The sequence below is a fragment of the Passer domesticus genome, chromosome 6 (genome assembly GCF_036417665.1).
Source record: "Passer domesticus isolate bPasDom1 chromosome 6, bPasDom1.hap1, whole genome shotgun sequence".
NCBI lineage: Eukaryota > Metazoa > Chordata > Aves > Passeriformes > Passeridae > Passer > Passer domesticus.
Genome location: NC_087479.1, coordinates 37,885,973 through 37,911,154, shown reverse-complemented (window position 1 = coordinate 37,911,154; position 25,182 = coordinate 37,885,973). Strand labels below are relative to the sequence as shown.

The 25,182-nt window shown below is 48.5% G+C and overlaps 1 protein-coding gene across 2 annotated transcripts; it reads left to right on the top strand.

The window, feature by feature from the left end:
* The first annotated feature begins 13,592 nt into the window (after positions 1–13,592).
* On the top strand, positions 13,593–25,182 carry DLL4 (delta like canonical Notch ligand 4). Of its 2 annotated transcripts, XM_064424684.1 has the most exons (11): positions 13,603–14,212; positions 14,351–14,614; positions 15,072–15,129; positions 15,739–16,008; positions 16,683–16,743; positions 16,852–16,982; positions 18,360–18,529; positions 19,640–19,859; positions 20,312–21,020; positions 21,772–21,880; positions 23,318–25,182. In XM_064424684.1, exons 1-11 carry the CDS (start codon positions 14,159–14,161, stop codon positions 23,321–23,323), a joined length of 2,052 nt encoding a protein of 683 aa, XP_064280754.1. In that variant the 5' UTR covers positions 13,603–14,158; the 3' UTR covers positions 23,324–25,182. The 2 variants fall into 2 exon arrangements, with proteins under 2 accessions (XP_064280753.1, XP_064280754.1); XM_064424683.1 differs by lacking the exon at positions 23,318–25,182 and having other exon boundaries at positions 13,593–14,212; positions 21,772–23,308.

The window sequence follows — 25,182 nt, the reverse complement described above, 5'->3', positions numbered from 1 at the left end:
CGGGGTTAGGTGCTACCAGCAAACCCACTACAAAACTCCACAGAAACCCTCACATATCTATAAACCTCTGGCAATTTATTTAAGTAACTCCCTGGTTTGGGGAGAGAGAAAACATACATTAACCACTGGTCTAGTAAGAAATCTCACTTGAACACTAGCATGCATACTTCCACACGTCCACACACTCAATTTCCAGGGAAATGATCAGGGCAAAACAGTCATTGCTCACAGAGTTTTCACATTTTGGTTCACTCTGATTTGGGAGCTGCTTTACTGATAAAGAGCTGGCACAAATTATCAGCTGTTATCTCCACAGAAATAGTTTCCTTTGCTGGACTAGCTTTCAGCACTTACTCACAGCCACTGGAGACCTGGGTCTCTCAAAAAAACCCACTCTGATCAATGTAAAACATTGATCCTGATTTGCATGTTTGAATTAGGCTTACAGTCTGCTTGGTGCTGCTCTGCTCTCTATTGCCCAAATGCTCTCCCTCTGCAGATATCCCAGCAGGCAATGGCAGTCCAGGAGCCCAAACAGAGTAAGATTTCACCTAGATAGAGGAAAGTAATAGTATCTAAATCCTGATGGACATCCCTGCCTTGAGCCCAGCTAAGGGGAGTCATCCCATTCCTCTGGCACTGTATTAGGACAGGATAGAGACAACAACTCTGGAGAGTCAGGTACTTTTGGAGCATCCCTACACAACTTACCTAGTGTAGCCACAAACTTTGCACCCCACATTTCAGGGACTTGAAATTACAAAGGACTCATAGACAGAAATTACTTCTGTGACTTATTAACTTTCAGGTCAAAGCAATGTAAATCAACCTCCATCTGTTAGCAACTGAGAGCTCCACATTTCATCCAACGCTGGGACTTTTTGGACTACAATGACCAAAGTTAACCACTGCTGGAAAACAGCAGCTCAGCAGTCTTGGCAAAATCACCAGCAGGACCTGCTGACTCAGGGACTTGTGGCTTCTCTTCAAGTCGCCACCCAACACATCAGTGACCAAAAGACACTGCCACCCCTACATACTACCTGTCTTACATACAATGAATTGGATGGCTTCTGCCTTACTGCCCACAAGCAAAGCATGCAAGCAACTGTTCTGATGGGTGTAGCACAAACTTCCTAATGCTACTGGCTACCCCTCCACATTGCCATGAAGGAACACTAGATGATGAGATGGTTTTGGCTGGGATAGACTTTGTTTTCATTGTAGTAACTAGTAGGGGACTGTGTTTTGGATTTGTGCAGAAAACAGCATTGACACCACAGGAATGTTTTTGGTACTGCACAGAAGTACTTACACAGTTGCCAAGATCTTCTCTGCCTCTTGCCCCACCCCACCAGCAAATGGGTTAGGTGTGCACAAGTTTTTGGAGGAGACATGGCTGGGACAGCTGACCCCAGCTCACCAAAGGGATATTCCATACCTTATGGCACCATGTTCAGTATATAGAGTAAAGGGGAAGAGGGGAAAAAGAAGGGGATATTTGAAATGATGGCATTTGTCTTCCCAAGTCACTCTTATGTGTGATTAAGCCCTGCTTTCCTGTAAACGGCTGAATACCTCCCTGCCCATGGAATGTAATGAATTAGTTCCTTGTTTTGATTTGCTTAACATCTGCAGTTTTTGCTTTGCCTGGTAAAATGTCTTTATATCATCCCATCAGTTTTCTCACATTTGCCCCATCCCACCACAAGGGAATGAGTGAGTTTAACCACAACAGATGAGTGGCACAGAATATCTTGTACTTCGTCTGCTTGTGCTGTAGTGGATCCATTAGTATGGGAGAGTATAAACTTAAGTTTCAAAAATCTTCCAACTGCACTGAATTCGAGAAAAATTAGTTTGGGGCATCACAGGAACCTGGTCTGAACCATGACCCACTGACACAGAATTTGGTGGCTGCTTTCATTGGTTTAACAGTGTCTGATAGGATTATGGACAGCACATTTCCAGGCTAGCTAAGCTCTACACAAAGCACTTCAATAAATATGGCAGTACTGAGTCTGTTGTTAGAGGTGCTTTGGTGTCCACAGCAGTACAAGGCTTTGACTCTCCAGCAGATTTCTAAGCAACAAAACTTGCCAATCTCTGTTATTTTTATTATTTTATATATATATATAATTTTATTCAGGAGTGAACTGAAAACACTTTGGTGTTGATACACCACAAAACTCAACCATACTGTGAACATTGCTACATTTTGCTAAGAAAGGTTTTTAAAGTATAGAACTTGTTTTTTAAGTATTGTACTTGTACAGCAGCTTTTATTGGTACTTCCTCATCCAGGCTGCAGCCGCTCTGAGTCTGGGGATTTTTGTGAATTTTCTAATCACCCTTGCTGGCTGCCTCTGAATGACTGTGCAGATAAAAGTAATGTGAATGAAAGTAATGTGCACAGCAATTTTAGAATTGAGCTTAAATTCACCAATTTGCCAGTCTGGTAAATAAGAAGAGAAAGAGTCAGAGCTAAGAACCTGTTCTGAGAACTGATGCCAACCAATGCAGCAAAGGCACTCAGTTATTGATTGATTTTTCCCAAATCGTTGCCTTCGGAAGAGCAGATACACCCATATCTGGGATATCATGGGTTTGTAGGCTAAAGAAGACTTTTTGGGCACCTCTTTAAATCCAGCCCTCTGTCCCACCTCCTTCTCCACCCCACATGAAGAAATTACCTCCATATTTCTTCTCCTGTTACTGTTTTCTTATGTCCTTTTTCATCTTTCCTTCATTCTTTACACTGAGATCTTAGCAAGCAACATCACCTTCAGCACCTCTCAAGTGCTTATTCTCCATCCAAAATATCCCACAGTCTCTGGCCTCAGCTGCAATCTCCAAGCAAAACTGTACCAGCAACAGACCAAGGATAAGTGTCTTTCCTGTCACACAGCTTTTCTCTCTCCATTTCACCACTCCTAACCTGCTGTAGTGCTGGCTAGCAACAGAGCTCAGGTCAATGCACATCACATGGAACACCTGCCTCGGGGTTTAGGAAGAGCTTCCTGGCAGGGCTGCCTTGCCTCAGGTAAGAATAGTGATGCCACCTTGCAAAAGAGCCTTATGAGAGCCACAGAAATACATTGGTATGTGAATATATTTCCTGTTTTTAACCATTTTCTCACTACCTGTAGCAAGAAGAGATACTTTGAAACAGGTTCACCACAGAGGATATTTTGTGGGATTACGTGGCTCCTGTGCCACCTACCCTTGGTGTACCAGTGAAGTGGGCTCCCTTGAGGCAAGAAGAGCAGGTAGGAGAGAGCAAACAGAATTTGGACTACCAGTTGTATTCCTGACAGACTTTCACCTTCAGCATCTTCTGGCATTGCTTCCCTGTTAGACCTCCACTGGTGGCAGACACTGCTGGAGAGCTAACGTAAAGCAAGTTGTCCCCTGGCACATAGACTGGTCTGAGAAAAAACAGATATCGTGGTGGTTAAAATTCAAGGCAATAGGACATAGACTACCCTCCTCTTGCAACTCCTCCTACCCTTTCTGGTGGAAGAAGAAATGGGAAATTATGAGGGAAAAGGCTCATAAAGGCCTTGCAAAAGCTCAAATAAGAAAGCTACATCGAGGAATACTTTGAGGCCACAATTAGTCCTTGCAAATGAATGCTTACTGTTTTCATCAACTGGAAGAGTTAGCAGAAATTAGTCAGCTGTGAATTGTTTCTAAAATGAGACAAAAAGCAGCACTCATCCACAGGGGGTCTGAAGCAAGAATGAAATGAAACACAACATGAAAATGTGGCCAAAACTCTTAAATGGGGAAACAAGCAGGCACCAAAATAAGCATGTAAAGTGTCTTTACTGATCAATTCATCATTAACAGAATAAGATGTTTCCCAGCACAAGAGTTAAAGAATCCCAGTTTGGTGGTAATATCCAACAACTTGAGCTGCCACCGTGTATGATTTGAGACTGAAGGGTAAAGCCTCTGCTAGACACTATAATAAACACCCTGGACATCTAAACTGTTATATATCTTGGCACTTGACCAGCAGAGCGTCCGTGTAAAACCGTATGCCACTAAATCTGCCTTCTGCTTTTAAGCTGATTATTCAAGGGTTAACTATGAGATCCCCTAATGAAGTAATAAAACCCAGACATATTTTAAAAGGTATTGATTCATCACACTATCTGTTTTGGAGCATTCTCAATGTATAAACTATAGAATGGAAATGCTCTGTACCCTACAAGGAGTTCATTAATTGTGGTACATGTTATTTGGGACATTTTTTGCTCTACCTTTACTGCAACAATTCAGATTGTATTAGGACTGGGCCTAAAACAGAATCCTGCATAAGACTCCCCTGCCCCCAGAGTTGAAAGGGTGCTCAAAATCTAATCCACAGTGCACAACCCGATTTTACCAATTAATCCATTCAGCACCATGATTGTGGTAAAGATCCCTGGCTTAATCCATCTATCCCAGTTTGCACCCTTTCTAGGTGGTTGTGATGCCTTTTACTCAGGTGTCCTGCTGTGGCATCAGGCAGGTTTCAATGGAAATAGTGCCAAAATGCAAGCAACCTATGAGACTGTATTTATTTACACCTTATACCTAGTTCTGCAAGTTTTGTCATAAGGATTGTGCTCCTGACAGAAAAAAGACACTCCTGATCCTAATCTCAGCTAGACATTGCAAGCACTGGCCAGTGACTGATGCTCCTGAGCTGTTGTGCATCAGGGTAAACCACATTATCCCTGCTCTACCCAGGCACTAAGGGAGGGATCAACCTCACCTCACCTTAGCTTTCTACAGGTAAGGGGTCTCACCTCATCATGTCATGCAGGGAGCTCTGGAGTCAATGGAGAGGGAAGGGTTTCTGCAGATGGTGATTTCTCCTGTCTAGCTCAGAGTGTCCTCCCAGAATGATCTATATGGTCCCACCTCTCAGTGGGACTCGACTCAAGAGGAAAAGTAGATAATTAATGTAGCCTATGTACAAACCTATTAAAAGGTTTGTAAAGAGGCTCTGAGAAGCAGGGTTTCCACACACCATTTTTGTGTGTACATGTGAGAAGAACCACACAGGATGGGCCTTTGCCTCATCCCAGGCTTCTAAAGAGGACAGTATGTCAGCCTTACCCAACTGTTTAACTGCTCCTTTAGGACAGCTGCAGGACACCTTCAGGACAGCTTATTCCCTCCAGGATGTGATGGATGCTGCTGTCTGCCTTCTGATCTGATCACCTGGAGAAACTTTAGTTGTTGCCGCCCTTAAGCAGCCTCTGACAAAGGGCACCAGGTGACAGAAGATCTCTTGATCCCTGGCCGCTGGTTAAGGGTGGCAGCACAGTCCTATGTAAGGGCACTTAGGAGCCTCATGAGAAGTCCTCACAGTTGCTCAATTCAAGAAAGGCTCCTGTGTAGGCTGCAAAAGACAACCTCTGTGACCACCCATGGGCACAGAGCAGGAGGAAGGAGTTGGTACCCGTGCCATCAGTGTACTGCTGGTTTACATCATTTAGCACTCAGAAATGAAGTGTTTATTGCTCATCCATTTAGGGCTCACTATGTGGTAAAGTACCAGCTTTTTTCATCTGCTAAATTACCTGATGAAACTTTTGATTTAAAGAATAGAGCTGGGAGCTCGGGCAAGCCGGGCTCTTCCTGGCCAACTAGATTTGCTGTCACATATGAGTGACAAGATATTTATGCTGATAGGTCAACAGACAAACAGACAGATTCATTAATTTTCTTCTCCCTTGTCCCATTATCTAAGCCCCTGTGCCATCCACAGCCGCTGGAGTGAATGTTCATTTCTATTCGACTGTCATACTAACTACTGCTCTAGTTTAAGTATTCTTTTGAACCCCAAGAACAATGTGCACAAGGCGCAAATCCATCCCGCTCCTCCATGGCTAAGTAGGGCCATTAGACAGGAGAAACAATAGAAACTCAGCGGGGGCTCTGTGTTTGCTCCCTGCATGGCCGCACACAAAGACAAAAAGCAAGGAGGGCTGGATGGTCCAGGGATGGTATTGGATACCCTGATGCACTCATTTTCCCAGCATCCCCAGATCACAAAGGAATAAAGGTTTTGCATGGGCCTGCAGAGGCTACATCAGTCACTCGGCACAGGACCTCATTGTCTGGTTTGTTTTGTTTCCCTGAACAATATGTCACATATTTACTTTCCTCTTGGAGGGCTGATGCTAACATAAAATCATCACCACTTTATGCCAAAATGTCAGCATGCCACATTGCCACATCTCCACATGAGGCTGCCTCATGGGCCCCCACTAGGATTTCTGCACCCAATCATTTCCCATAAGCAATGTTTGCAGGATGCAAGATCTTCTTAAAATAGGACAAACCCAGAAATCCTGGAGCCGGTGGCAGCTCTCGTTCAAGTCTCTGCCTTGAGTGACTCCATCTGGACAATCTAGGACTGGTTTTCATTGGCTGTGGAAGCAGCTGGTCCTGGTTAAACCTTTTTCTACTAGAAATAAATAGAATTGCTAGGGATATAAGTCAGGAAGGTCTTTCTCTCCAGTTATTAGCAAGTTTTACCTCTGGTGAAGGGATTTCAAAGTGGATTTTCTTACTTAAGTGGCCAGCTGTATTTTAAATACCTTTAACTTTTACCAGTGTGCAGCTCTGAGATGTTTGCGGCTGCTGCTGCCTTGCTGCAGCTTATCCTGGTGCACAAGCAGGTGCAACTCCACTGAGTCCCACAGACTTTTTTCTGCCAGTACTGGCCTACACATCTCTCCAGAAATCCAGCCCTGGATGTTTAACAGCTTCTGCCCAACACCAGACTACCAGAAGGGTGAAGAAAGCAGAAGAGCTCAGCAAACACCCACTGCAGCCACAATGCCTTGATGGCAGGACACCTCCCACTACGAGGGATCAGCCCCAAGCCCCACTGGGATGATGGCATCTCACCAGCCTCCTACGTGTGCAGGGTGTGTGCCACGCACCTCTGGCTGCTCCAGAAGTTATTCCCAACTCTGCTCTGCTCTCCTCTCCATCCTCAGGGACAGGCTGCACAGTGGCTGCACTGAGGCCACGCTCTGGGATTTGCTCTGCCAACTCTCACATGCCAGAGGTCTGAGGCTTCCTCCTCTGACTGTCTGAAGCGAGCTGCACAATGCTGGGCCCCTACCAAACATCCCGTGGGCTCGGCATGGGGGACGGGAGAGGAGGGACTGGGAGCACAGGCAGAGCGTGGATCCACGCCACTCCCCAGGGGAAGGGTTAAAACTGCCTTTTGCTGTTTTTCTGTGACAGATCTCTTTACTCAGTGCTATATAATATAGCCCCAAACATATTCTAAGTAGCCAAGGGCTGCCTGGCCATCTGTTTGAAGACACAGACCTTCTGATGCAGGAGTTCCCAAAGCCGGGCCCATGGGACATTTACTATGGAGCCTGCAAAGGGAATTCTTCCCCTTTAAGAGGGCAGCTTGTAGTTGTTTTGTTATGCTGCTTCAGGCCACTGTCCCATCCATGAAAGTTGATCCATACATGACTTGTATATGAAACAAAACGTGGGAACTTCTGCTCCAAGTGAGAAATCTCCCCTGCAACTCCCCCCTGCCAAACTCAGCCACAACTCTCAGACTCAAAATAAAGAGAAAGATTTGGTCATCTCCCAGGTAACTACTCTCAGTTTCTGCCATTGCTTCCAGGGGGGCTTTTTATGAGAAATCACAATTTTATTCAGCTATCCTGGGTACAAGTGCCAAACAACTGTGTGACTTGGTGTCTTTCAGAGCAAATTAGGCTTTTACAGGTGCATTTACAAATGGTATCCGTGGTCTGAACTAAATTAGTTGAGAAAGAAACAGACCCACATACCTGAAACATATGCATATCCCTAACTATTTTTGTATTACATTTAATTTTATGTATTTGTTCAAATTTAAAGCAAAGGCACCTTCCAAAGGCCCTAGGCACAATAAATTATAATAAATTATACAAATACAGTCAAACAAAATCCCAGCAATACTGAAATCACTTCCTCTGAAGGAACTCAGCCGGCCCAGAGCTGCTCACTTCCTTCATAAGAAGACAGCGCTGTGACTTCCCCATGTTACATTATATCACTTTCTCATATCCCCAGATGTTGTTTTCCCTCCCCTGAGACCTATGGGGTGTCACCAAGAGAGATTCACCTTTCTCTCTCGGTGTCAGTTTAGCAGGGAAACCTTTTGGGGCAGCACTCACCTCTCTTTGCTCTTCCTGTCGGGGACTGCAGGCTGGGAGAGCTCAACCTTGATGCCCATCAAAGCGGCCTCTCAAGGAGGAACAACCCCCTGAAACACATCGAATGTTGGGGTATCTCATCTTGCAAGTCCCTGTAAGGAACCTTGCCCCATGTCACGGAGTGATAAACTGCAGGCAGTGTCTTTGTGTCCTTAAAACATTAAATCGCCTAAAGCTTGAAAAGTATAGATTGGTGAGTAAAATAAAAGGGAATCAAATATGTCACTGACTGTCCTGATGCCTGTGACCCACAGGAATCCCAGCACCACCCGTACACCTGCTGCTGGTGGCAAGGACCACATGCCACTTCCACAGGCACACAGAAACCAGAGCATTAAAGAAAAAGGTGAAATCAGTGGGGTTAGTGGTTTGTGGGTTTGGGATTTTTTTTAATAAAGCCATTTTTTCATATTTTCTTTACTTTTCATCTCTGCTCCACACCCCGGCAGCAGGTTTCTGCCAAGGCACAGCCCCTTGCTGGGCGGCTGTGCTGATGGGGCGCTGGGCTGGGGTAGAGGTTTGGAGCTGCTGTGGCATCTGGCATGAAAAAATGTCCCGGGAAGCTGTTACATTAAATGGCCAAATCGATTTATTGAATGGCAGGTGTTAGCTACAAACAGATGGAGAACATAAAGGCATAAGCAGGCATTTGTATGGAAAAGAAGCCATCGATTTGTAGCGAGAGACTCAATGCTGATCGTTACAGCCTTTAACAGAAATGCGCTCTTTCGCAGGGGCCGGGCGCGGGCGGGCGGGCGGCGGGCAGCGCGGCGCGGCCGGGCCGGTGCCGCGGGCAGTCCCGGCGCGGGCAGTCCCGGCGCGGCCGCCCCGCGCGGCGGGCGCTGCTGGCGGTGCCGCCGCCCCCGCGGCGGGCCCGGGCCGCCCGCGGCAGCGCCCCGCGGCAGATGAGGCACGCGCCGGCCTCATTACAATGAGAATGGGCAGGCTGGAGGGGCCATGTGGCAGCAACAGTTTGCAAATCCCCCCTCCTTCTGTGCGAATCGGGAAACATTTCCAAACATTTGTACCCCAAATCGACCACATTAACACCCCTCCGAGCGGCGCTCCCTGGAGGGATGCTCCACGCTACGGGCTTTTAGGCAGAAACAAAACAAGCAAGGGGGATTTTTTTTTTCCTCTTCTTTTCTCTCTCCTTTTTTTTTTTCTTTACTTTTTTTTTCTTAGAGGCTCTCGGGGTGTGTCAGCGCTGAATCGATGCGCAACTTTCTAGCTAAGGGCTTTTAAAGCCATCGGGGAATCCGTCTCAAAAAGCGGGGTTGTGCACATGGAAGGGCTGGATAGCCCTGAATAAATGGGCGAGTCTCTGACTAAGAGATCAAACTCACTTCGCCAAAAAGACGACCAGCGAGGCCAGCCCCGAAACAGACCGCAGAGCAGGGAAGCAGGAACACTCCCGAGAAAAGCGCGCAAGGTGCACAGTAAAACACCGCACCGCGCCCGTACAGGCGCTAGGGATGCTGCACTGCCCGACAAAACTGTTATGATAAATTTGAACAAGTGTAGGGCAGCCGGCGGGGCTCTGGAGTTGCGAGGGGTCTCTGCTTCGGGGGTCGGCTCCCGGGAAAGGTGACTAAAGGGCTCCGAGGCGCGAGTGCGCTGCTCCGCGCCCCGCGGTCCGCTCCCAAAGGAGTGCGGAGAAGGGAGGTGGGTGGCAGCGGCTGGCACGGAGGGCAGGGGGGGCCGTGAGCAGCCGTGCCCTCGGGCATCCGCACCGCTCCGGGCACAGGGAAGGCGAAAACTCAAGACGCCCCCAACTAAGCTTGACCCGGCCAGGAAGCCAGGTCAGCCCGGCTGTGGCTTCATGCTGCTTTAGGGGACAGCCTGGGACACCTGGGGCACAGGGCAGGCAGGGACAGCCTCGGGCGTGTCCCATTCCAAAAACGCGGGTGGCAGCGCGGCATCAGGCAGGCGCTGCCGCGGCCGTAGGCACGGGTGCTCTGTGTCTCCAGGACCTCAAAGGCGGCCCAGCAGAAGGCGCGCAGAAAGCGCGGGGTGGAGCAGCATTACCGGGAGCCGCTCACGCCCAGAGCCGCTCCCCGCGGGAGCGCTCCCCCGTGGGTGAGGCGGGCAGGTTAGAAAGCATGGAGCCTTCAGGAAAAGAGAAAAGCGGGGCTGAGGGTCGCCATGCAGGTGCTGCTGGCTGCGTCTGTGCGGGCGATAGCGAGCAGCCCCTTTCCCGGCGTTCGGCAGGCTGAGAGCAGCAAGGACACGCGCGGCCGGGGGCGGGGGGCTCGGGCACATCCCGCGGGTGGGCGCTGGACGCTCCCCCGGGAACGGAGGAGGGCAGCCTGGCACGAGGCCTCGGGGGGAGGGATGGCTTGGGCAGGCTGGCAACTTTCACCCGCCCGGAATTAATTAACGTTGTCTCGTTAGCGAGATGCGTTTGGCCCGGCCACGCGTATGCTGAGCGGGGCCAGGCTGGAGATAAACCGGCAGCAAGTGGGGCGCGAAAGAGGGGAAGAAAGCGCCCTGACCTCGAGTAAGTGAGCTGGAGAGAGAGGGAGCAGGGTGGAATGGACGGGGAGGCAGCGACCACCGGGTATGTCCGGTCCGGTCAGTGCCCAGCATCCCGACAGACGCCTTGGCAAAGCCGGGGGCACTGCGGGCTCTGCCCCCGTCCCGAGGACAGGCACCCCTCGAACTGAGCCGAGGATCTTCGGGGAGGTGGCTGGGCTGTTGCTCTCCAAGTGACCCAGGATGGCGTGTTGGGCACAGGAAAGAGTTTACAGGAGTTGTGCTTCTAATCTGCTCTCGGCCGACTTTCAGGCTCAGCTGTTTGATGCTATTAGCGAAACAACTTTTTTTTTTTTTTTTTTAATCTGAACTCCCTGTGCGTGTGTGTCAACATGCAGCAGGTGGTTTATTATATTCCCCTGTTATTATTTTATTACGAACTCTTTTTATAGCTGCAATCAAAATAATGGTCTGGAGTTTCGAGAAGGATTTAGCGTCTGTTTCGCACCACTCACTCGATCTCCTGAAAATATTTGGTTTTGGGGGGGGACGACACGTGGGGAGCTGGAGCGACTCGTGCTCCTGCTGGGAACAAGCAGAGCTAGGTGCAAAGCTTGACTCCAAAAACAGTGGCCACCCAGGAGGGGTTGAGCAGGTTGAGGAGAGCTTGGGGGGCTTGCTCCCCTTTTGTCAGACCTGGGGGAAGGCAGAGGTGGCAGTTCTGCTCCAGCTGCCAAGGTGCGCTCCGCCAGGATGGCAGAGAGTTTTGGCAGAGCTGTGAAAAGCAGAGATGAGCTTGTCTTGCTTTAACCTACATTAGCTCCGGGTCCATATGGTAGATGCTGCCTGTGGATCCTCAGCACCAAAGCAAGGCCCTATTCTTGCACGCCGCCCTGCTTGTGCCAGATGGTGCCTGGACCAAGTGGCCATGCGTGGGGTGGCTCTGGTTAGCCTAATAAACGTCCAATACAAGTCAAAAATCAAAACACACACATACTAACATCTGCTAGAGCCTGCAGTACCCAGCTAGCCTTTCAATACTGAATTAAAGAGCCCCACAGCCCTTCTGTTCCCCTAGGTTAGACACTCATTACCATTTATCAAGCACTGATGTTATCTGGCCTCTCATTTTATTTAGTACCGAAGCTATTAGCATCAGATTTGATTTTGACAGTTGACGCTGCTGCTGGTAAAGCCGGGATCTGGCCGGGTGGATCGCTGCAAAATTCCGAGTTCATCAGCGGCGACACATTCCTCCTTCCCACTTGTTTACGAGGCCGAGACAAAAGAGCTCCTCGCCTGTGCCTCTCTGCCTCGCGGTTTATCTCCACCACGGGCCCGGCTCCCGTCCGCACAGACACGTACCCCGGGCGACAGCCGGGCTACTCGGGACGGAGCCAAGCCGAGGGTGCCCGGCCTCGGGTGCAGTCCCCCGACATTGCCAGAGTCTGTGCCTCCCGGCTTCGGCTTTCACAGGCACAGTGGGCACCGGGAGAAGTTTTAATCCTCTTTTGGTGGCGACCCCGATTTCCAGCCTGCGCCTCTGCCCAAGCCAATCCACGGCGGCGGTGCCCGTGGCTTTCCCCACGCTTTCTCTGCCAAGCCGAGTCGTGTTCCCCAGCTCCCTCCCCCAGCCCTCTCGGTGACACCTGGGGCGCTTGGACCCTGACCACATCCCGGGCCACAGCCGCTCCCCAGGGAGAGCAGCCGCTTTAAACCTACGAGGGAGCGCCACGGCCTGGGAAGTTTGGCTGAAGTGTGCCCTCCCCATGCTGCCTCGCCTCCAAACGATCCCGACCCCCGGTTTTCCTTATCTCCCCCCAAAGGACTCGTGGTGGGGAGGTAACGCCGCCAGAACAGACCCTTTGGGAGAGCAGCGGGGCGAAGGGGACAGCAGCGCTCTCGCCCCGCGTTGCTCCCCAGGTGACCCACGCCGCGGAGGCCCGCAGCCTGGCGCGCCGGGCGCTGGCAGAAAGGTGGCAAGACCTCATTACCATACAGCTGAGGGTTTATCTCTCCCTCCCTCCTTCCCTCCCCCACTCCGGCCTCCCATCCATTTAACAAGCTGAAATAAAAAGCCACATGAAAGGCCTTCTCTGTGCTTGGCTTTAATGAGGGACACGCGACCCAACAATAAGCGCACGCTGCAATCAGGCCAAGGGCTTTATGGCACACGCCAGACCGCAACCCGGCCGCGGCCAGGCGGCCAGACACGGCCCGCGGCCCCGCTCCCGCCCCGCTTGCCTGCAGGCGCCCGAGTTTTCCCCTTGCCCGCGTTTCTCGGAGCCGGGACAGCCTGGGGAAAACCCAGCTCCGTCCCTGCTGCCGACCCCGGGCACCTCGCAGGAGCGCTCGTTCGCCACCGAATTCGGAAGGGCGACGAGCGCCCGTCGATCCCCGCCGTGCCGCTCCCCAGCCATGCCCAGCCCTCCCTCGGTGGGCTCCCTTAGCCGGGCTCAGGAACGGGGCACGGGCCCCCAGAGCCGGGCGCTGCGCCCCGGGAGCCGCCCCGGGTGCCCGCCTGCCGGGCAAACAGCGTTTTACTTTTGGTTTCTAGCCGGGGCCAGCCCCCGCCGGGCAGGGCAGCTCCTGCCCGCCGGCCGGGCACCGCGCCGCCGGGACACGGCCGGGACACGGCCGGGCAGGGGGACACGCGTGGAGCTGTGGGGTGGAGGGCAACGGGAACGAGCAAACTAACTAACTAACTAACTAACTAACTAACGAGCGTATTTTTGAAACATTTCATCCTCTATTGTTCGGCCGCCGTAGAAAGCTGCCCTGTGGAGAGGCGTCTGATTTTCGAGGGAACTCTCTCTCCCAGGGTGAGCGCCGTAAATATCTCAACAGATGCTCGGCTCGTTCGTAATCAGCTCGGCTCCTCGGCGGGCAGCGCGGCAGCAGCGGCGGCGGCGGCGGCAGCAGGGTATTAATTCGGGATATGAGGGCTCTCCGCAACATTTGGTTCTTTTTTCCAGAAAGGAAAGATGGAAAAGGGGAGGGATCGCCCGTGAGTCTGACTGACAGTTTACATAATGAGCTTGTGAGGATGCGAGGCAACTATATAAACAGCTCGAAGCGAAGCAAGTTTTCCATTTACTGAGCGCTGTTAGCACCGGTTAAAGGAGGAGCGGTTCCACACTAAGCACTCCCCTCCGCGTCTCTCACCAAACCCACCCGGCTTTGGAGTTTATAAAGGCGACGACAGCGATCAGAGGTCGGCGGCTGGCTGCAGGATTAATTCCCAAAAGGGGACGGATCGACACCTGGATTTTACCTTCCGATTTCTACTGGTGCTCGGGGAATATTTGGAAGGGCAGGTTGCTCCCGGAGAATCGCCGTGACGCCTCTCTTTTCTCATTCGACCAAGAAGCGCTTGCTTGGTCCATTTGAGGAATACAGAAGGAAAACTAAACCCACTAAGAACTGGGAGCTCGAATAACACAAGGATGACAGCTTTGCGCATCTTTGGCTTGACGTTTCTGTTAACGATTTTGCAGCAGGTAATCGCACACACACACACACACACACACAAAAAAAAAAGGGTTCGCGAAATGTAAAGTGGGTGATGGAAGGAAGTTTGCATGGCAAAGCCGGGTAAGGTCTGATTTGGCTATTTTGTGTGTCTCCCCTTTGTGCAGAGGGTGTCCGGCTCCGGCGTCTTCCAGCTGGAGCTACACGAATTCGTGAATAGCCACGCGTCTCTGGCCAGCGGGAAGCCCTGCTCCCCCCACTGCAGGACCTTCTTTCGCGTTTGTTTGAAGCATTTTCAGGCAGTGGTTTCCCCGGGCTCCTGCACTTTCGGCAGCATCATCACCCCGGTTCTGGGAATAAACTCCTTCAGCATCAAGGATACAGAGAGATTTGACAGTCCCATTAAGCTCCCCTTTAACTTCACGTGGCCGGTGAGATTCTACTTTAAACCTTAAAGTACTTAAATGATTTTGATGGTGGGGCAGGAGGGTGGCAAGAGCAGGCTAGCAGCGGCGGGCTGATAACCTGTAATGTAAACAAACTACTTTTGCTTTTAGATTTATTTCCAGAACTTCCTTTAAAAAAATTAATTAAAAAGCGCAATGAAAAAGCTCATCCAGATCAGAAGCACTTGGGATAACTAATGTTATTAAGAGAAATAAAGCAAGGGGCTGGTGGGCTTGGAGTGGGGATGCGTATCCGTGGTCTGTGGGAGGGAGGGAAGGAGGGAAGTGTGTAGCCGCGGGGAGAGAGCGCAGATGCGGGGCAGGGCAGGGCAGGGCCGGGCAGGCCGGTGTGCGGTGGCGCGGTGGGGCGCGGCTCGGCTCGGCTCGGCTCGGCCGGGCTGCGCGGCGGGGTGCGGGGCTGACGCTGGATTCTCTCCCGCAGGGAACCTTCTCCCTGATCATCCAGGCCTGGCACGCGCCCGACAACTACCTGCCGGAAGGTGAATGCCGCGCGCCGGCAGGGGGCGCCCGCGCGGCGGGAGCGCCCTCAGGCCCGTCCCGCGCCCCGGCCCCCCCGGTCAGCTGTTTATGCCATAACTCCGGGCCCGGCGTTATCCCACCATCAGGAGCCGGTCCCCCAACGATAGCCATCAGGGGCCGCTTTGATTCTGCCCCGGCCTAATCTCCAACACAATTGCGTTTCCTCCGGTTTATTTTTGGCGTGGGAAAGCGAGGCGGGCTGCGGTGAGAAAGCCGGGAGCCTGCCAGCAAGCCCCGTCCGCCTTTTCCTGTATTTTACACCTTGCTCGAATTCCGCCCTTTGGAAAGGAATAATGGCTTTGGGATGTTTTTCTGAGAGGAGAGGAAAAGGATATTTCACAGCAGCCCTCCTTTCACAGGCCCCTCGGCTGAGTCCCTTTGGCCCGGGTTCGCACACCCTGCTGGCCACCTTTTTTGTACCCTTGCATGCACCAACACCCACACGCGTGCCCGTTTACATGTACACCTATATGTATTTGTGTGTGTGTGTGTGTGTGTGTGTGTGTGTGTGCGAGCGGGGTGTCCCGCGGCGGGCTCAGCGCCGCTGACCCGCTCCCGCTGTCCCGCAGGCTCCCGGCCGCCGCCGCAGGAGTGGCTCATCAGCCAGATGTCGATCCAGCGGTCGCTGTCGGTGGGCGAGGACTGGTCGCAGGACGTGCATCAGGGCCCGCTGACCAAGCTGCGCTACTCCTACCGCGTGGTCTGCAGCGAGAACTACTACGGCGAGAGCTGCTCCCGCCTCTGCAAGCGCCGCGACGACCGCTTCGGGCACTACGTGTGCGCGGCGGACGGGAGCCTGGCCTGCCTGCCCGGCTGGGCCGGCGAGTACTGCACCGAGCGTGAGTGCCAAGGGCAGCCGGGCGGGGGGCGGCGCGGCTCGGCAGCTCACGGGGGCCTCCTTTCCCTGCTTTCACACCGACCTCTCCACTCCCTGTCTGGAGAGGCAAAGTTGCTCGCTGAGGACTTTGGCCCCTTTGGCCACCCAGCGCTGTGCTGCACCTCTGCGAGCCTTAGCAGCAAAGAGCGAGCTGGCAGGAAAGGGACCTTGGCTGATAGCCCTGAATAGCAGTAGCTGTTGCAAGGTAAAAGGGTAGCAGCTTGCTCGCACAAAGTCTGCCACCAGCCATTCCTGCAGCCAGAGGACATGAGACGGGTGTTGCAGTGTGATAGTGGGGACCTTTACTCTGAGCTCAGGGTATCATTGGGTTTTTTCAGCCTTTCATTAGCACGAGCCAAAGCCGCTTTCTCTTGCTGCTTTTCTAGCAAGAGTTGCAAGAGTTCATGTTTGTTGCATAAACAGAAAAACTAAAGGACAACTTGTCAAGTGTTGGCTCTCCCTGTTCACTTCCTCCTGTCCCAGAACTCCCCGTACCAAGAAGTTTTAAAACAAAGCTTTGAAAGTGTAAAACTCTTTTAAAAGTGTTTTTAAAAGCTTTTTACCCTTTAAAAGTGTATTCTGTATCGCCATGTGTATTTACCTAAACATTTATGCTTTTTTATGTTCTCTTCACAGCCATCTGTCTGGCTGGGTGTACCGAACAGAATGGATATTGCAACAAGCCTGGCGAGTGCATGTGAGTAGATGGCAAATGCAGTCTGAACATCAGTTAAAACGTCACCTTGTAATAGAAACTTAAACTCTTCTCCGTGTCATTAATGTTTTAATTGGACTTTTCTTTTAGCTGCCGTCCTGGCTGGCAAGGCCGCTACTGCGATGAATGCATTCCCCATATAGGCTGCCGCCACGGGACTTGTAAAACACAATGGCAGTGCATATGTGATGAAGGATGGGGCGGCCTCTTCTGTGACCAAGGTTAGTTCTGAAGCTTGCACTTACAGCTCTAGGCTGGGTACTCCTTAGTACTACACTAAGGAATCTGACCCACTGGATTGGGAATTAAATTTCCCCAAGGTACATCTTCACAGGCATCGGTTTGTAGCACTGCAGCCTTACATACCAGTTCTTGCAGTAATTTCATTTGAAAGCACGGAAACCTTTTTGGTAGCTGCAGTTTTTCTCTTGCAAAAGAAGTTTCTCTTGGAGAAAGACCTAACAATCTGGATAAGTGTTGAACAGACAAGTTTTCTGCCTCATCAAGCTAAGTTTAACTTATTTCTTGTACAAGTATGAGTTTACTAAATAGTTTCCAGCAGCAGTAAACACCATAATTTGGGCCTTCCTTATTTTGCATACAAGGAAGTTAACTCATGTGATAAGTCTGGAGCATGAGAGAAAAATCATGTAAGCAAGAATGAAAAGTACAGGTTCCATTTTAAGGTACACCAGACCACTTCCACCTATTCAACCCACTGAATCACTGAACCGTGGCCAGCTGAGCAGTCATGTCCTCAAGGCCATATATGCACTGCTGGCACTGAGATCATTAAGTGCTCAAAGCAGGCTAAGTGTTTCCAGAACAGTTATAGGATTAAGATGGTGAAGGCTAAATTAAGCAGGAAAAGTAAAGTTGTAGGTTTTTTTTCTGCTTATAGTTATCTATTAACCAGTTGCATTCAAATTACTCTATAGTATTTATAGAGATAATAAAGCTTTTCTTACTTACGTCCTATGAACTTATGCTTAACCTCTGTCTCAAATTTAAAGGAAAAAAAATAAAACCGTCAAGCTTGGCAGGGCATTTGACAGTTTAATCTACTAACATCCATAACAAAAGAGCAAATAAACAATAAAAGATTTCTAGTGCTTGTTTAAATCTCAAAGCCAAAACATCTTTTGTTTTTCCTCCCTGCCTTTCTAGAATGTGCCTCAGAGCACACCTTTTAAAGATGGGGCTCACTCTTTTAGTGTGTAACATGCTGTACATGAAGTGTCCATAGTGCTGTAGTGTGTGATTTGGAGAACACATGCTTATGAAGTACATTTTCCAGTTTGGTACCTAAATCCCATTGCAACTAACAGTTTTATGTCCACAAAAAAGGGAGAATATTCCAAAACACTAAGAAAGTTATATTTTTTGCCAGGTCTCTCAGAATTCAGAGCTCAAATGATAGATGGTAATCCGATTATGACTGATAATAACCCAGATAACAATCTCCAGTATTCCCATCGATACCAAAATGAAATGCTTCATTGGAAATTCTGTCTTTTTTCCTGACTACAGCCTTTCTGTATGTATGTCATTTCCCAGCTATCAAAGACGTGTTCTCCTAACTCCTGGTATCTTTGCAGATCTGAACTACTGCACTCACCACAGGCCGTGCAAAAATGGAGCCACTTGCATGAACACCGGCCAGGGCAGCTACACGTGTGCGTGCAAACCCGGCTTCACCGGCGTCGACTGCGAGCACGAGATCAGCGAGTGCGACAGCAATCCCTGTCGGAACGGCGGCAGTTGCACGGTGGGGGCATTTTAAATGTAAAGCTTTTGTGTGAAGCAAGCCCTGGTGTACCTTTCCAGCCATGCTTCTGTAACAACATAATGGGAATTCGATAGGACGCAGGTTCATTACTGACGCTCACAACTATCATACTGAACCCTTGCCGAGAGGTGTCGGGGGAGGAAGTCTGTTACAGGAGGAGATGTATCATCTAGATTAGAGCTGGTCAACTGATCCTTGGGTTTCTGTGGCAGCCATTATGAGAGCTTGGCAAGATCCATGGTTGATGAGGGAGCAGATCTGTTAAAAATAAGCTTCTCAAGCCACTGTTCATGCAGAAATGCACTAAGTCTGTATTTTAACAGCAAATAAAATTTTGCTTTCTGCTATAGAAAGTGAGAGGATAGTGTGAAACAATATGGGGGCAATCAGCTGAAACTTTCTGTAAAACAGAATTCCACACTTTTGGATTCTCATAGTTTAGTTTTTCAGCCTGTTTTTGGATCCAGTTAATGATTCTTATGATTGATTCTTACCAATGATGGATTGGTAAAGGCTGATTGATTATAGATATCAAATGTAATCTGACGCATGTTTAGATTAAGGCCAGTGCAATTTTTAGATTAAAGCACAAGACCCTACCTCTCTTCTCCCAAGGCCTTGGACGTATAGCCCTTGGAAAGAAGAAACAGTTTGTTATGATTTAAGTGGTGGCAGTTAGGCAAGCCAAAGCAACTTAAACCCTTGTGAAATAAAAAAGGGCTCTCACACTGAGCATAAATGGCCTCATCACAGCTGTGAGGTCAACACATACTGCTCTGGGAAGACATCTGGGAAGACCTCTGGATCCCATTGGACAGTAGTGGCGTTAGCAATGCTTTTGTGTAGCTGCCTGTGTGCTCCACACAACAGCATCTCCTCTGTGTGGGTAGCTGCACGATCATTCCTGTGCACTGAGTACAGCTGATCCACAGCTCTGTCCCTCACAGTCCAGCCTGCAGTTGTTTACTCTCCTGATGTCCTCATCCACATCAGGCTGTGAATGAGTTCTGCTGCTGACCAGAACTAAGCGTGCGGGGAGCTATCATTCCTTTCCGTGAAATAACAGTGGCCTAATGTTGTGTTTTGCAGGATATGGAGAACGGTTATCACTGCCTGTGCCCCCCTGGCTACTATGGCACTCACTGTGAGCACAGCGCTCTGACGTGTATAGATTCTCCGTGCTTCAACGGTGGCACGTGCTTGGAAAAGGAGCAGGGGGCCAGCTACACTTGTGTGTGCCCTTTCGGCTTCACAGGCTCAAACTGTGAAAAAAAAGTAGACAGGTGCACAAGCAACCCGTGTGCAAATGGTGAGTCTTTTTATCAAAAATATCTCATGACCCTGACTCATTTGTGCTTTTCAGTGCAGAAGTGATAGAAATCCAATCTGACCTCTACTCTTCCTCTAGAACATAGTCCCTCTCCCCCGCTCTATTCCACATCCACCCTAATTTTAGTCTCTTGCTGGGGCGGGACTTTCACTGGCATTTTCTATGCAACAAAACAATGTGTGAGGTTTATCATATGGTGGGGAAGATGGCAGAATTAAATTAAATTAACTCTATTGCATATTTAGAAGGGGCATAACTTTAAGGCGCAGTGATACAGTTAGGTAAAGTAGAATGAACTTTTAGATGTGCGGTTGTTTTGTAAAATAACCTCTCTTTCCTTGACGTAGTATAACATGCTGAGCAGAGAAGGGTTTAGATTTCTGAGTGAAGTGCATTGCAAACTAATTTTTATTTCACTTTTTTCCTCTCAGATGGTAGTTGCTTTTACCTTGGGCAGATTCGTGTGTGCCGCTGCCGGGCTGGTTTCTCTGGTCAGAAATGTGAGATAAACATCAACGATTGTGCCAGAAACCCGTGTTCCAATGGGGGAACTTGTCATGATCTAATCAACGATTACACCTGCACATGCATGCCAGGCTACAGTGGCAGGAACTGTGACATCAAAACCAGAGATGAATGTGCTTCTGGGCCATGTGAGAATGGAGGCACATGCTACAGTGGACTTTATAGTGCCAACTTTGTTTGCTACTGTCCTTCTGGCTTCATGGGCAACCGCTGTGAATTGCCAGTTTATTCAGTGCCCGTTACACTTCCTCCCAAACCAGTCCCCTGGATTGCTATATCCATGGGGGTGGGCCTGGTGGCTTTGCTCATACTGTTCTGCATGATAGCAATGGTCATCAGGCAGATGAGGATGCACCCAGAGCAGGAGTTGGAGACAATGAACAACCTGTCTGACTTCCAGAAGGACAATCTCATTCCAGCTTCCCAGCTAAAAAACACCAATAAAAATAAAGACCTTGAAGTGGACTGTGGGCTGGAGAAATCAAACTACAAACCCAAGAACCATAAACTGGACTACAATCTGGTAAAAGACCTGACAAGTAGAGGGACACCGGAAGATAAATATTACAAAAGTGAAAAGTGTTTAGGAGAGAAGTCTCCCCTCCGACTACACAGGTGAGAATGCAGTTTTTATTATAGTCCTTCTTAAAGCCACTCTTCATATCAGTCTAGAAGTAGGTGAGCATATAAGGGAAAAAGAAACCTCAAGCAGATAATATACAAAACAAACCAGATCAAAGCCAGGAGTCTTCATACTGGAGTACGTGTGTCACAACCAAGTGCTATCCTTAGCTAAGTCAATTAATTTGAGTGTTTGTGCAGGGTGCTGCTGGTATGGATACAGTGAAGGAACCCAGAGTGGCTAGGCCAGTGGTGAAAATAAGAAGTATCTTTCTTCCTTAGTAGATCTTGGAGGAACAACAGTAAAGGCATACAGTGATTAAAAATAAGTATTACACTTTATAAGAAGGCAGGATGATCTGCTTACTGAGAAGAATGATAGAGTGAAAACAACTACTCTTTTTCAAAAGGAGAGAAGGGCGGGTGTTCACTGGCTTATCAGTCTTCTGACTCATGTGCTGAAGGTCTTGTCTGGGATCTGTGTGTGGTTGTTAGCCCGAGGGCTCTGAGGAACCCTCTGTTAGGCTGGACATGGCAGGAGCGTAGGAAGACTCTCGCTGGTCCTTATTTCCACTTCTCTAGCATAATATCCCGACAGACACACAACGTGTGAAACTTGATCCCATGCACTTCCCTTCCACCCCTTCATGGCTATCTCCTTCCACCGCTCCATATTCATGGTAGATTTTGAGAGTCAGGCTTGTCAGTAATCAGCTAATGTTCTTTTTTCTCTGCCCTGCCTTAGTGAAAAGCCAGAATGCAGAATATCAGCGATATGCTCTCCGAGGGATTCTATGTACCAGTCCGTCTTTGTGATAACAGAAGAAAGGAATGAGTGCATCATAGCCACAGAGGTAAGCAAGTACAGAGGTGGACAGGCATAAATTCACAAGGTAAAAGGGTAAATTGTCCTTTGTGAGAAGGTTCCTTTATTTCCAGGGATCGTGGTGCTTCCAGCATTTTCCTCTCCTCTTCTGTGGCCCACACAGAACATACAGTGAGGAAAATAAAAAAAATAAACCACTCTGACTTTATTAAACCAGAGGTTTTGGGCATAGATAAGTCAGTGGTAGATGAATACACAGAACATCAGCCCATAAAAATTCAGCACATTGTAGGATTATTTCCTCTTAAATAGGTGGTCAGAAAAAAATGGAAATAATAATCATTCTTAGGCCCATTGATGTAAAGCCATGTTTTTTCCTCTGACTACAATGGATAATCTTTGTTCTGTGGAAACAGGCAAAGCTATAGATTTCTAGCTGAAGATGGAAGGTAACAGGATGTGTTAGTGGATAGGCATAACAGCCATTTAGGAAGTCTGTTCTAAGGTAATTTCAACCTCTTAGCATTTAAGCTCCAGCTAAATACTCTCTAGCAGAAGTTAATGCTGTTATTGATAAAAACATCTGGATTTTTATGTTATATTGAAAATCTGTATACTCAGAAAGAAGAAAGGCCCAACACTGAACTTTTAAAGACCTTGAAAAGCAGATATTAGGGAACCAAATAGTTCCTGAAGAACTACGAGCCTTTTGGAAAAAGTCTCAGTGGAAGTTAAAGGCAATTTGACTGTAACCAATACCTGCCTTCTTCAGTGTAGTCATCTTTAGGACTAATTTCAGCCTGTAGGAAAGAGAAGCTTGTTGTGCCATACAGCAGTGATCTGTTAAGTCAGATCTGCAGGATTCAGTCTCCCTTTCCAAGGTGGATATCAGATTTCCCCTTGAAAGCAAGCTGGAACACAAGTCAACCAACAATATTAAAAGTTTAAGACTAAGTGAAAGGATTCAGAGATACAAATGACAGCTAGACGCTTCATTCCCATTAAGCGACCTAAATTCTGTATCTTCAAAGATTTTGCTGACCACAGCTAGGCTCCCAAATTTACATCAGGCATCTCCAGAAATGTTTCTATTTTCAGAATGACAACTTCTAGAATCTCTCTGCACACCATTCAGGCTTAATGCTTCTGAACATAAGCTATTTAACTGTACCATGTACTTTTGTACAGATCCCTAATGTTAAGCACCCAGGTTTGTAAGCATTCCCCCCCCTCAGGCCAGGTAGAGAGGCCACTCATTACACAGATGACAATTTTATTTTTTTTTTGCTGGCGATTCTTTGCCTCTGGACCCAACTGAAAACATTAAGCCCTGAGAGTTAAACCATGGTAATATTTGGCTTAAATTGCTTTGGTTTGACATAGGTGAATTATAGTTTGTTAGTTCTGCACTACTCTGTATGCTGTGATTCCTTCTCATTCCTGGTGTTATTTTATATCCTGACAGGTATAAGACTGAAGATCAGACCATTTGCACCTCAGATTTGATGATGCCAGTAGATGGACGTTCCTGCTGCATTGTTTACAATTCAGAACTGGATTGGACTGTTTTTAATTACATGCAACTTGCTGCTCTCAGGCGGAGGATGGAACTGAGTGAACTGGACAGACTGTGAATTTACTGAAAGATGCAATACACCTTTTTGTTCTTACTGCCCTTGTTTGAAGTTTGATACCAGAAATCTCATTTGCTATTGAAAAGGGGAGGCAGAGGGAAGAGAGAGGTTAAAAATGTTGTGTTTTAAAAGATGCTGAGGCCAGTTCCTCATGGACAGACCCCTGGCTTTCCAGAACTCTGGTTATGGGAGGTGCTGGTAGATAAGGAGGCACATAACTGTCACAGATGCTGCCATGGAAGGTGCGAAGCAAGACACATTGCTATGCAGATAATGGATACAGTATAAATGAGGTCTCAATTTTTTCTGGGTTTAAAAGTGCCTATAATGTGTCAAGAGAATCTAAAAAGCCCAAACAGAAACTTGACTGCTCTTTTTGCAGTTACCTGAACAGTACTGGGCAGAGGTGGTTGATACTTCCTGCTAAACATCCATTTGCATCTCCTCTCTCCTGCTGCATGTACTGGAGACTGTGTAAGGGGTGAGAGGAGGAGGAAAGAAGAAAACTGAATTTACACGTCAATTCATTTGGTGATGCTTTGGAGAACTGATTGACTCAAGCCACGATGTGGAACATGATTTTTGGGGAAGTTGTGATAAGGAATGTGTACTGCCTCGTCCCCACTGATAGGGAGGAGGTGATCCCAGCTCTATGTAAGGCCTTACAAATGCGTTTAAAATCAATCAGCTCCTAGAACCTTTATGTGCTGAGCTGTCTCAGCTGTTTTCATGCCCTTTGCACTACCAGTGATTGTGAATAGACATTACTTCTTTTCTTCTCCTTCCTCATTCTCTTCCCCCTGCCTTATTTTGACACAAATTCAGGGGTTTATGTAGTGTTTCTGAATTAGGTGCCACCTTTTACTACAAATAGTCTCAAAATTGCAGCTGCTACTTTCTGAAGAAGCAGCAGCAGTGTGACACAACCCACTTACTCCCCCCCCCCCCCCCCCCATTTCTCCATCTGGTTGCAAAACTCCAACTCTTGTTCTTCATCCCGGTTCTAAATACCCAGTAGTGAAGCACCCACTGAGATGCCCTCTGCCAAGACAGGTGGAGATTAAAGTTAGAAGGTTTTAGGCTCATGCTGTTTCTTTCATACCCACCCAGTGCTACATGGGAAATGTGCTGTGTCTGTCCCTGGCAAGCAGAGGCGGGCAGAAGCTCCTTCCTTCTATACATATTTACAGCACTAATACCGGACACCCCAGTGGAAAGTGCCGTGACACTCATGAATGAGACCAGGGCAAGGGGCAGAATGAGGAGGGAGAAACAAGATCTCTTAGAGGAAACCTGGACTGTGCTATCTCTCTGACAGCGATATTCCTGCCCTTGCAAAGCCTGTTGGACTAGCCCATCTGCTCCCTTGAACTGTGCAGACAAGACCCCTTCATATTGCCCACTACTGACCTTCTGCTCTGACCACGTAGGACCATTTTGAAGATGACCTTCAGAAATCAATAATATGGGTTTTAGTTTGTCTGTTTGTAGTTTATTTTGAAGACTAGTATTTCAGTAATTTAAAAAAAATCAGAAGCACTGAACTTTCTACGTTTTATAACATTATTTTGTATATAATGTATATTTATAATCAAAACAGAAGTGTAAATATGTTTATTACTTCTCATGTAATGTTTTTAATGTGATGACAAAGTTTGAATTTTATTTTTTTTTTCAAGCAATGAAAATACTTTCC